The 13,664-nt window shown below is 36.1% G+C and overlaps 1 protein-coding gene across 5 annotated transcripts in view; it reads left to right on the forward strand.

Annotated features, from left to right (window-relative positions):
* LOC137629049 (uncharacterized) overlaps positions 1-13,664 on the forward strand; it is a 100,187-nt gene that overhangs the window by 55,983 nt on the left and 30,540 nt on the right. For all 5 annotated transcript variants that reach the window (XM_068360319.1, XM_068360340.1, XM_068360346.1 and 2 more), the window contains 3 exons: positions 6,802-6,947; positions 7,235-7,333; positions 7,588-7,694. In XM_068360319.1, coding sequence (XP_068216420.1) covers positions 6,802-6,947; positions 7,235-7,333; positions 7,588-7,694 — 352 coding nt within the window. The remainder of the gene's footprint in view (positions 1-6,801; positions 6,948-7,234; positions 7,334-7,587; positions 7,695-13,664) is intronic.

Raw genomic sequence — 13,664 nt, forward strand, 5'->3', positions numbered from 1 at the left:
GGAGGGCCAGGCAGTGTCTGCTGGTGACTCAGATGGTTGCAGACACTACTAGAGCCTATTGAGCTTCAGGTGGTCTCAAACTCATATCAAACATATTGCTAGGCAGGGACTTTTTTAATGATTGTGGTCGGGAAGTTTGTATTATTGGCCAAGATTTTAAGACTGCTTTAGACAGTGTTAATCATGAGGCCTTTATTTTAAAACTTGGACATATGGGAGTATGGTGGTCTTTTCTTGGCATCATTATTGAATTTTTAAGCAGTAGTTTACAGAGTAGTTGTTGAAGAGCACGGTAATGACTATTGGAATGTAATATCTTTTCCTCTGGGTAATGTTCTTGGCCCATTACTTTTCGACTATATACCCATGTGTATCATATGGAGAAAAAAAAAATGTTGCATAAGCAGATGATGCCACGCTTCATCAATTCCATCTGCAAAATGCTTTTGTGTTAAGGCAGAAGTATAGCCTAACCTGCTCAGTTTCAAATCCTTTCTTGAAGCCTCGCATTCTATGTTCTCCAGAAAGTTGTTTCATCAATTCAGTCAAAATTGTGGTCTGATCTGCTCTTTCTTTATTGAGCTTTGATAGTCTTAAAACTGTTCATCTTTCATTATCTAGACAGTCAAAAGCAACTACCCATCCTAAGCAGATGAGTCCGGCCAGAGTTCCCACGGTTCAACCCTAGGTACTTTGAACTTGAAAACCTAATGATCTCAGGCACTCAATGCCCTGGTTATCTTCTCCAATGGTATAGAAGGTATTTAATGAGATCGGGAAATTCTATGGGAATGTTGCAGGCTTGCTATATCCAAGGGGGCTCCATACTTATTCTCCTCTCCCTGATCAATACCTGTGAACTATACAAGATTCAGGGGTTTCTTTCTAAGGAGAGACTACAGATATATGTGTATATATATATATATATATATATATATATATATATATATATATATATATATATATATATATATATGTGTATATATATATATATATATATATATGTATATATATATATATATATATATATATATATATATATATATATATATATATATATATATATATATATATATATATATACTGTATATTCTGTAGCTCTGGGAATGTAGTTCTAGGGAAAGGGCTTCCTACCTTCCTCATTAATACATAGTCTTTCTGTGGAGGGGTTTGGTAGGGCAGTTTAAAGGTTATGAGAATTATTACCCTGGATAGTAACATCCTCTTGTGAGCCTTCACTTAAGGAATCTGAATAAATAGCACACATTGAAGCTGTGGCATATTTCCGTTCTTTGGTGAGGGCACCACCACCTGTTAAGGAGCAACCTCATTTTGTCCAATTACCTATTGGTGGTTCTCATTTTGTCCAATTACGTATTGGTGGTTCTCATTTTGTCTAATTACCTATTGGTGGTTCTCATTTTGTCCAATTACTCATTGGTGGTTCTCATTTTGTCCAATTACTCATTGGTGGTTCTCATTTTGTCCAATTACTCATAGGTGGTTCTCATTTTGTCCAATTACTCATAGGTGGTTCTCATTTTGTCCAATTACTCATTGGTGGTTCTCATTTTGTCCAATTACTCATTGGTGGTTCTCATTTTGTCCAATTACTCATTGGTGGTTCTCATTTTGTCCAATTACGTATTGGTGGTTCTCATTTTGTCCAATTACCTATTGGTGGTTCTCATTTTGTCCAATTACTCATTGGTGGTTCTCATTTTGTCCAATTACTCATTGGTGATTCTCATTTTGTCCAATTACTCATTGGTGGTTCTCATTTTGTCAAATTACGTATTGGTGGTTCTCATTTTGTCAAATTACGTATTGGTGGTTCTCATTTTGTCCAATTACCTATTGGTGGTTCTCATTTTGTCCAATTACCTATTGGTGGTTCTCATTTTGTCCAATTACCTATTGGTGGTTCTCATTTTGTCCAATTACCTATTGGTGGTTCTCATTTTGTCCAATTACCTATTGGTGGTTCTCATTTTGTCCAATTACCTATTGGTGGTTCTCATTTTGTCCAATTACCTATTGGTGGTTCTCATTTTGTCCAATTACTCATTGGTGGTTCTCATTTTGTCCAATTACTCATTGGTGGTTCTCATTTTGTCCAATTACTCATTGGTGGTTCTCATTTTGTCCAATTACTCATTGGTGGTTCTCATTTTGTCCAGTTACTTAGTGGTGGTTCTATTGGGTTTAGGCAACTCCGGCTGTTAAGGCAGTAGTCAACTGATTGGTAGGCTTTACATTTGGCTCTTCATTCTTTTGAAGCTGAGAGTAGGTTGGCAGGGAGTCTTCAGCTTGTTGAACATGATCCCTTGTCTGACCATGTTTTCTGGTACAAAATGGAAGAGTCAGGTCAATCAATGATAACAATTATCATTTCCTACATGTGCTGATTTACCCTACTGAATGAATCCTCCTGTAGAGGGGTAGTGCCACTATTGTACCTCTTGTAGTGTACTGTAGGCGTTACTTAGGGATCCTTGCAGTGTTCTTTTGATCCCTAACTGCATTGGCATTAAACCTTCTAGTTTACCTTCAATTGTGTTTGTTTCCACTTTGCTGTTCAATCTCTAGATTTTTGCTTTGGTGTAATGATGCAGGGTATCCCCCAGATGCACCTCAGCATTGATTAGCCGCCTTGGCCCCAGCTCTTGATTTATTTGTCCTAAATTATGTAAATACAATACAATCCAATTTAAGGAAGTATTCTCAGTTCTATGAATGGAAGAGTTCCCAGTTTTAGCTACCATGATTCCCTCGAGGCCTTTGTTCAGACCATAGCCCAGTAGTAGCTCAGCCTTCGCAAACCTTGATGGGTTTTATGGCTATATCTTGATGTGTAGTTGGTCATGGCACCTTAAAGGAAGGACATACAGAAGTCTGTTAGCTCTTCCACTTTCTTGGATCCTCAGATTAATTGAAAGAAGCCAGACTTGATGGCTCTCAGAATAGCAGCTTTTCTTGTTATGGTAATGATAAAGGGTGGTTAAAAGTTTGAACTTTGATATTGGATAGTTTCGCAGAAGCCCATAGGCCATGGTCAAGTCCTGGCAGGTCACCTGTTTGATCTAGTGCATTCAACTACAGTTTCCTCAATGGTGACTGCAGGCAGTGCAAGAGATTTCCCAGGTTATACTTCAGAAGATGTTAAAGAGCTATTGGTGGTTATAAATCACAAACAGGCTGCTGAAGATCCTTCCTTTTAATTTTTTTTGCCCTGGGACATTTTAATGTTCATGAACGCTACAGTTAGGTGTTGCGCCTCCCTTATACATCCAGGCAACAAGATATCTGTCCCCAGAAGATGAATACCGATTTATAAGCTTCTTGTAACTAGATTCAGTTTTCTAAAGCTTCTTGAACACTCAACATCATCCATTTAAGAGGGGAAAACTGTCATTCTTAGGTCCTTTTGTCATGTGCTTGTTCAAGCAAGCTTACAAAACTACCTGATACTGTAGTTCGAAGCTTCTTCCCAGGGGTTTGCAAGAAAAAAAGGTGACTTCTTGGTCAACAGTAGAAGCATTCACCGATCATGATTGTCTACCCACACCCATAGGGGAGTAGTGTCATCAGGGCACTTTACTTGGTCCCTAGCTGTACCAGTTTTGTATCTTTTTACTTCATTTCTACTTCCTTTCTCCCATCTTGATATCCAGCCTTAGATCCTGCTACTGTAGGGGAAACAGCTGAAACGGCCAAAGGATTCACAATGGTGGCTGGTGTTTCAGACTTCCACTTACATAGTCTGTCCAGTGTAGACTACCAAAAGTTTATTTTTTATTTTTTGGCCTCTGTGTTAGCCATCACAAATCAGTACCACTGTTCCAGTGATAGCTTTTCTGCTTTTGGTTTCATAAGTAATCTCGGCCATTAAGAGCTGTAGACACCTCCTTTACAGGACTTGGATTTACTCAGAAAATTTGAAAATTAGTAATTTAGAAGTCTTTAGGTTACCTCATGCCATTTGGACCTAAAGAGCAAGTTTCTCTAGACACCAACTTCCTTGCTCTGGCCAAAACCCATCATCTTGTTGGTTTGGACATGCTTATTGCAGTGTGACATCCCACCTCCATATTTGCCTCTTGAATTGGAATAGACATTTCGTTGTCCATTGGAAACTTTGAGGTTCCACATGCAAGGACAAAGAACTTTAGCCATAAAGATTTTGAATTACTGCAGTAGAAATATGAAAGAGAATGTGAAAATGGCAAGTAATTTTTAGTGGTAATCCATATCTCAGGATAAAAGATACCAAGACTTTAGGTCAGGCATCTGTATTTCACATAGTTTCATCTTTTCTAGTCTTCAGGTTCAACCTGTAAATCATCGGCTATTTTTCAAATTGGCAATATGTGGTGCCTGTGCAATTTCATCTCCCATTGGAGGCGTACCATCTGTGCATTTTGCGGGGTGCACTGTAACATTACTTGATGGGTTTAGCAGCATTCTTTTAGCCTCTAGCTGCATTCCTTTTACTTGACCTTCATTTTTGCTTCTTATCTTCCTCCTTGCTGTATAACCACATCTAAATTTTATCTCAAACTCTGGTTTTATTCTAGATGCACTTGGGCACTAAATCACCTCGCTGACCCCAGCACCAGGCTATATAGCCTAAATTCATAACCCTATAAAGCCAATCCAGTAATTTCATCAAGTTCTGATTAGGGGAGTTATTCACAGAAATCTAGGTCTGAAGAGTTTTTGTTGGATGCAAATATTAAATGTGCTCATCCACCTTATACTCCCAATTATCAGACTTGCTCATCCACCTTATACTCCAATTATCAGACTTGCTCATTCACCTTATACTCCAATTATCAAACTTGGTCATCCACCGTATACTCCAATTATCAAACTTGCTCATTCACCATATACCCCAATTATCAGACTTGCTCATCCACCTTATACTCAATTATCATACTTGCTTATGCACCTTATACTCCAATTATCAAACTTGGTCATCCACCGTATACTCCAATTATCAAACTTGCTCATTCACCATATACCCCAATTATCAGACTTGCTCATCCACCTTATACTCAATTATCATACTTGCTTATGCACCTTATACTCCAATTATCAAACTTGGTCATCCACCGTATACTCCAATTATCAAACTTGGTCATCCACCGTATACTCCAATTATCAAACTTGGTCATCCACCCTGTACCCCAATTATCAAACTTGGTCATCCACCCTATACCCCAATTATCAAACTTGGTCATCCACCCTATACCCCAATTATCAAACTTGCTCATCCACCCTATACCCCAATTATCAAACTTGCTCATCCACCCTATACCCCAATTATCAAAGTTGCTCATCCACCCTATACTCCAATTATCAAACTTGCTCATCCACCCTATACCCCAATTATCAAAGTTGCTCATCCACCCTATACTCCAATTATCAAACTTGCTCATCCTCCCTATACCCCAATTATCAAACTTGCTCATTCACCCTATACTCCAATTATCAAACTTGCTCATCCACCTTATACTCCAATTATCAAACTTGCTCATCCACCTTATACCCCAATTATCAAACTTGCTCATCCACCTTATACTCCAATTATCAAACTTGCTCATCCACCTTATACTCCAATTATCAAACTTGCTCATCCACCTTATACTCCAATTATCAAACTTGCTCATCCACCTTATACTCCAATTATCAAACTTGCTCATCCACCTTATACTCCAATTATCAAACTTGCTCATCCACCTTATACTCCAATTATCAAACTTGCTCATTCACCTTATACTCCAATTATCAAACTTGCTCATTCACCTTATATTCCAAGTACCAACCTTGCTCATCCCCCTTACACTGACTTGATATTCTCTTCATGCACTTGGCACACATTTGGAGATAGTTATTTAAGGTATTGGTCTTTTGAGTCATACCACTGGCTAGTGTTTACTAATAGCCAAGAAATCACTTCCCCTAAGACATTTTCATCTTAATTATGGCAACTTCAGGGTCAATCTTATGTTGAGTGGGTGTCTTGGCTTGATTTTGCAGCTTATGATTTATTTTCACTGAAATTTTCTTTCCACCATTGATTTTTATTACAGTATTTATAATTTCTTCTACAAAACTCATCATGTAGGGAGGAAGTGTCCTCATCCAACTCTTCAAGTCTACTTTTTCATTTAATAAATGAAGCTGAAGTGTGGAAAGTACCAGTTGGCAGGATGGAGCATGTGTTGCAAGGGTTTTCAGGATCTTTATTCTTGTGATTGAGAGTGGGGTTTCTATCCATGAAAATTAGAATGTGTTCTTTGTACGAGTTCAATCTGCATGTAATTACTTACTGCAAATTACTAATGGGTACATGGAAATTTAGTTGTCTCGGCTGTGTCCTTACCAATTACATTGTCACTGCTTATGCTTACTGAAGTTAGAATGAAAATCGTAGCAAGTTCATATTTATATTAACTGTACTCTAAATGAAGAGAGCTAAACCACGAAAGAATTCGACTCCCACCAGTAAGAACTTATTCGCTTGCATGAAAAAATATTAATTTATCACTGATTTTCTACTCATAAAACCAGAGTTGAAACTTAGTTTTCAATTTTTTTTAATGCCTAAAATGACAATACAGGCATGTAGTGTTAATGTCAATTTAGACATACTCTGTAAAGTAAATGAACTGTTTACATTTTTTTAATGCCTAAAATGACATAACCCAGGCATGCAATGTTAATGTCAATTTAGACATAGGCCTACTTGGTAAACTAAATGAACTGGTTATAGAGAGATGGTTTATTTACTTTCAGGTTTACAATATGTTCTGGAGGTGAGGCCACAGCCCGAAGCTTCGTTGGACGAGGTGTATTATATCTGTTCATTATGTTCCAAGAAAATGAATGCTCACACACTGATTGCTCACATAAAGAGTGTACCACACAGACTGAAGTTTTCGGTAAGTGAAGAATTTTCTTTACCAGGCTTATTTTTTATGGGAATTTTGTTTTATGCTGGTGAAATGATTATTTAAATATCCTAATAGCTTATGTAGTAGGATAAATTATTTTAACATTGAGATATTTAATCACAGGAAATTCATTGCCAAGTATGGTACATTTACCCTTCTTTATCAGGTGTATTTTTAAGGTGAATTCTATTTCATGCTGGTTCAATAATTGAAATATCTTGATAGTTTGTAATAGGAGAAATTATTTTAACATTAAGATTTTTTTTTTTTTACAGGAAATTCATTGCCGGGACATATTTGCCAAATTTGGTACATTTACCATCAAACAATGGACTGCTTCCTTAGTAAAGGAGTTTACAGACTCCCTTCTGGATGTAAGTTAGATCTTTTTCTTGTATTAGCCCATTTTCATCTTTGCAACATTTGATGTTTTTATAATCGGGATTCCTTAAGTGTTGGTGACTTTTAATGTATAGAATACAGTACAGTAGTTTCAAATGACTTGAATATTCTATCCAATCCAATTCTAAAATATATAAATGATGAAATGTCAGACTATAGAAGTGGTACTCAACCAAGTCCTTGAAGGTACTGATGTTATTTTGTTTTGCTTTGAATGTGAAATTAGGTCGAATCGAAATTAGGCCGTCACAAACTAGCTGTGGCTGCAGAGTGGGATATGTCGCATGCTCTTGCTTCATTGAAGAACAAAATAGAAGATATGACAGAGTTGAGGTATGTGAATTGTTTAATGTTTTTAATGCACCACACATCAGAGAATGGTCTTGAAATGTTTTAGGATAGCTCAAAGATTTGTAGTATTGCATTGTTGTATCAGTACAGTATAAAGGTGGAATCACACTAGTCATTTCTTGTCTGAGGTTTTTGCCAACCTTCATCCAATGATAGCGAGTGAAAGTGTTGTAGCGTCACACTACGATATCGCAGTTCGAAGAGCAAATGGGAAGAATGTTAAACAAAACCGATCAGCTGATATCATCATGGCGGCAAGAAATTTTCTAACTGTTGCAGTAATATGTATTATCTGTATATTATGTGAATTGAAGAATTCTACATTTGCCACAGGATGAACAAAGCAGATTTTTATTATCTCTTGAGCCTTGTTGGACCCAAGATTGCCAAGCAAGAGCATGTCCTGTTTGCATCCGACATCTTGTGTGTGTACATCTGACGTCATGCTCGCGGTTTATATGCGCCACTTTCCATTCAGTCGGGAAGTCAATATCATTAGCAAGAACACCTCATGCTTTCCGGTTTAGGCAGCTGCTGGCAAAAAAAAAATCTAGTGTGATTCCAACTTTAAGTGATATGTACAAATCTTGCCTTTCGCCGGAAGGCGCTTAAAATAGCTGGTATACTGGTCCTCAACTTAAAAACATTTTGAGGATCTAACACAAATCAAACTAAAATCATAGATCTAAGATATTGTATCAAAAGTCCACTATGAAATACCGTAATAAAACTGTTTAGTTTAATGCAGTAAGGAAGACAACATTTGCAATATGAAACTGGACTATTTGTTGAAAATCTTAGGCACGCCAGTTAGGTGAAGTCTACTTTAGGCTGACATTTAACAAAGTGCAACTAAGCAACGTTTAACTTGCAAACAGCTTTTTGGAATCTCTTAAATTTCTAAGTTGAGGACTTTCTGTATTTAATAAATTGCATCATTAGAATATACCAGAAGCCTTAGTTATGAATTTTCAGTTTGGAAGTCTTATCTGTAAAACGAAAATGGAAGCATATGGCTATAATGGAATAACAGCAGATATTATAAATGAATGTATAGCATCTCATTTTACTGAGAATTTTTTGCAGATTATTGAAAAGGGAACAAATCCTGATGATTAAGAATTGAAAGTTAATAGCAAAGGTACCCAAATAGAAACGGATTTTTAAATCATACAAATTAAGAAGCAGGGTTTAGAAAAGGAAGGAATTGGTGTAGATCAAATACTTGTGGCATTAAGCGACTTTGGATTGAATTTAGAATGTACTTTAGATAGCTCTAGTTGATTTGAGGAGCTAATTGACTGTATCCACTAACCAATACATTATTATGGAATGTCATGTCACTATGGTGTTCATATTGATTATTTAAAACTGGTTAAAAGTGTTCATGAATGATGGGGATACATTGTTAATGAACCTTTTCAAAAGTATTCAAAATAATGTGGGGGTTTGGTACAAAGTAATCTTTTTTCTCAATTAATTTAAGATATAAGAAAAAGTTTTAATAAAATTTCTTACTATTATAATCCTGATGTTCATATTGCTTCTCCAGAAGTCTGGTTTATTCAACACTTAACCTTAAAATTAAAAATAAGTCCTTTTTCTTTCACTTTAATAAATACATGCACTAACAAAGGAATGGCACCTTCTCGCAGTAAGTAGTAAGCGACCAGGGGTTGCAGCATCAAATCCCCTCTTGTGTTAGGTTTCGTAGTCTACATTATCCTTCCTCTTGATACTGAATCAGGGCAGAGAGTGGCCATGTGTATGAACAACAGGCGAGTATAGGAGTGAGAAATTTTATTAAAGATTCATTTTTATTTCTGATTATTTCCGTGATTACGTATTGCTTACTCCTACACTGTTTGAGATGGGGCCCAATTGAAGGAAATAGGAGTAAATTTCAGTAAAAATAATGCAATGAGGTTAAGGATTGCTAACCTATTCTAACATGCTTGTCTAGTTTGCTTTGGCAAACTGTTTAACCCTTTCACTGCGGAGAACGACTTTAGTTTACTCAGATTCATAACCTTTCACTGCGGAGAACGACTTTAGTTTACTCAGATTCATAACCTTTCACTGCGGAGAACGACTTTAGTTTACTCAGATTCATAACCTTTCACTGCGGAGAACGACTTTAGTTTACTCAGATTCATAACCTTTCACTGCGGAGAACGACTTTAGTTTACTCAGATTCATAACCTTTCACTGCGGAGAACGACTTTAGTTTACTCAGATTCATAACCTTTCACTGCGGAGAACGACTTTAGTTTACTCAGATTCATAACCTTTCACTGCGGAGAACGACTTTAGTTTACTCAGATTCATAACCTTTCACTGCGGAGAACGACTTTAGTTTACTCAGATTCATAACCTTTCACTGCGGAGAACGACTTTAGTTTACTCAGATTCATAACCTTTCACTGTGAAAAACAACTTTTCTCCACACCACGTAAGAAATTTTAAGCTTGGCGCCTTTTGTTAACAATTTATATGGCTTCTACATGCTGCCATCTGTTGCCGATTTTATGAACTACCCACTCTGAAGCCTTCGTCATTCTTCTCCCATTTTGGTATTATTTTTTTATTTTTACTTTGTGTCAATTTGAAATTATGATAAATGTGCATGTTTTTTTTTTTAATATAAATCAATATTCATAGAATTATCGTAATATCATGCTTTCCAAAGTTCGTTTACCGTAAGTAAAAGTTTGTTTACATTAGAGCTCAACAGTTGCCATGACAACTACACAAATAAAAGCTTATTTCATAGTATTGGATGTTCAAAATGTGACAGATAATGGTGTTTTCAGACATTAATATAGAAATTTACTCAATTAAATGAATAATAGTCAAATAACAAACACATGCACGAGAAACGAAGTTTCGTGTCCTAAATCCGAAGCCTTGTTTACATTCGTCAGCTGATGTTCAGTCTGTTAGTTGCCTATCAGTCTCTTCATTTTTCAACAGCATAATTTAGTGATACGAGTTGTTAATAAAGATATAATTTGTTAATAAATGCTTGTTTCACAGCATCATAAATTTCATATATAGTTGTAAATTATGGTATTATTATTATACTATTAGCAAAACGTTCGATATTGCTCTGCTTTTATCAGTCAGCTGACTTTATCCTTTTAATTTTCCCCTTTAATTGTGGGTTGAAGCATTTTTTTTAATTTTTTCTTTTATATGTGTGATATGGCCTTTACTTCTCACCAAGTATCTTTAAAAGAAACAGTAGATACATATAAAGTGAAACTTCATTAAAAAAAAGTGACAGAAATAGACAAGCCATGTGTTCATGTGGAATACAATAAGTATATGAGGGAAGTTGATAAGTTTGATCAGCTATGCTCAACATATGCCTACAAAAGAAAGTGTCAGAAATGGTACCAACCAATTTGGCATTTTATCATTGAAGCAGTATTAGTAGACTCTAACATATGCTAGAACATTCAGAATCCCACTGCTAAGTTGGATCAGAAAAAAATCAGGGAAAAATTATCAATACTCATGTTAGAAGGGTATAAGCGGAACAAAACCCAAGGAAAGGGTAGATTTTCAAATGCAATGGAATCTAGACTAACTGAAAGGCATTTTCCAGCTCAATTTGTTGACAAAAACCACAAACCCCTATACCCTATGCTCTATCTTGCCAAAGGATCGCTTGATGAAAGGTAAAGGCGAATGTAAAAGAAAGCAAACAACCTATTTTTGTGATTAAATTGTTGAAAAGCGCACTCTTTGTATCATTCCATGTTTTAAGACATATAATACCCATAAAGTGCACAAAAAGTGTTACCAATGTGAAAAATTAAAAGTATGAGTCAATGATAAATTGGGTGAAGGAATATTAGTGAAATTGATAAAATCATCTTTGGAAAGGAATTTTATCGAAGAATTTAATGCATAAAGAGATAAACTTAGGAGAAAATATTGTTAAATCCTAAAAACAGAAAGGTTATAGAACACAAAAAACTTAGTTTCATTAAATTTTGAGCATTTTGAATTTTTTAGTGAATGTGCACAGCTGAGCAACATCTTATTTGAATATTCGCAGCAAAAGGGTTAAACTATTGCTTGTAATATGGGACTACAGATTGTTTACTAAAGTAATTAGAAATACGGTACAGTAGATTATCTGTAAACTGTCATTTTTGGTATAGTTGATATTTGGGATCAATTCTAAATTTAGTAATTTGTAGATAATGGAATAATAAATCAACTGAGCTCAGTTACTCAGAAGACATCCCTTGCTGTCACTATGTGGCCTAGAGCTCAATGTTCTTCATAAGCAAACCATGCTTCTCTTAACTCTTTCACCCCCGATGGACGTACTGGTACGTTTCACAAAACTCGTCCCTTTACCCCCATGGATGTACTAGTACGTCCTTGCAAGAAACTGCTATTTCCTTTTTTTTTTTTTTTTGCATATTTTTGATAACTTTATGAGAAACTTCAGGCATTTTCCAAAAGAATGAGACCAACCTGACCCCTCTATGACAAAAATTAATGCTGTTAGAGCAATTTAAAAAATTGTTTGGCAAAAACCGACTAAGTATCGCCATTGAGCTGTTACTAATACCTTTTCCGAAGAAAGATTTCTATGTATGTTCAGTGAAGTAGCTGCTCTCCTAGTATCGTGTACTTTCACTTTCAAGCATCTTTTAATTTTTTAATCTAATTCCTTGAGATTTTTTCGACCAAATTTTTAACTAGGTGTCAGTATTATTGGTTAATGGGGTATTAGGGACCCTCAGCCCATAGAAAAAATTGGCGACGCTACCACTATTTCATATCTTTTTTCCAAATGTAATGGCACGGCTCTTACTGGACGAAGAAGACTATTTTCTATTGAATTATATCCTGTTTTAGTGAAACGGTGGAAAAAATTGAGGTAAGCTCTTAGCCCTTTTTGGCTATGGAGGAAAGTAAAACGAAAGATCATGGTGTGTTCCTCAAACCCTACCCTGACTGACAATGATTGTAATTCTCTTATGGGTTTAGCCAATGAAAGGTGTTTAGGCCGTGATATCCGTAAAAGATAATTTTCAATCAGAACAAATATCTCCCCTTTTAATTACTGCAACACTACATCCGAATTCCAGAAAATTAACCTCGCCATTGAATGTTTTTCAATATTAAAAGATTTGAACACGTCTGCTTATGATACATGAAATTTATAGCTCTAATCCCCAATTCTTCATTACATAATTAAGCATGGATCTATATCCATTAATGGATGAAATGTTTTTTTTTTTTTTTTTGTAAAAAAAGCAAATGGGAAAAACTTGAAATTATTCAAGATAGTTCTAGTCATGATTCCTAATTTTGTACCAATTAAAATCTAGAGGGGATTGAACATCCTTTGTTTCTGAGAATAAGGGGGGATAGTCTCTTTGTGTCAAATGTAGCATGGATAGGTTTTGATGTATGACCTTTGAGATCGGTTGAGTAGATTGACTCTACTGTATAACAACCTTCTGGGTGGCCATAGATCTGTGGCCAGAAAAGAACTATAAGTGTCACCTTGTAGTTCACAGAGCTGCTAAACTTGTTTAATACCTGGCAAATTACGGTAATCGGAGGAAAGTGTAAAGGTCCAGACCTGACCGGTCTTGTAACAGAGCATCTACCTTCCAAGCTAAGGGATTCTGAATCTGGCACAGGTGAACAAATAATGTGGCAAGTATGTCTTCACTAGGGTGACCCCACCACATCCAAATCTCTACAGATCAACAGATGTGGAGACCATTTGTTTTGTAAAGTCTTTACTAGGGTGACCCCACCACATCCAAATCTCTCCAGATCAACAGATGTGGAGACCATTTGTTTTGTAAAGTCTTGATTCTTCCTGTTTACTGTTCAGCCATATTTGATTTCCCTTGAGTGACTCATGGAAGCAGAAAGATTCCTCTGAATCATCCACAGTAACAGTATGTCTGC

The sequence above is a fragment of the Palaemon carinicauda genome, chromosome 2 (assembly GCF_036898095.1).
Source record: "Palaemon carinicauda isolate YSFRI2023 chromosome 2, ASM3689809v2, whole genome shotgun sequence".
NCBI classification, from domain to species: domain Eukaryota; kingdom Metazoa; phylum Arthropoda; class Malacostraca; order Decapoda; family Palaemonidae; genus Palaemon; species Palaemon carinicauda.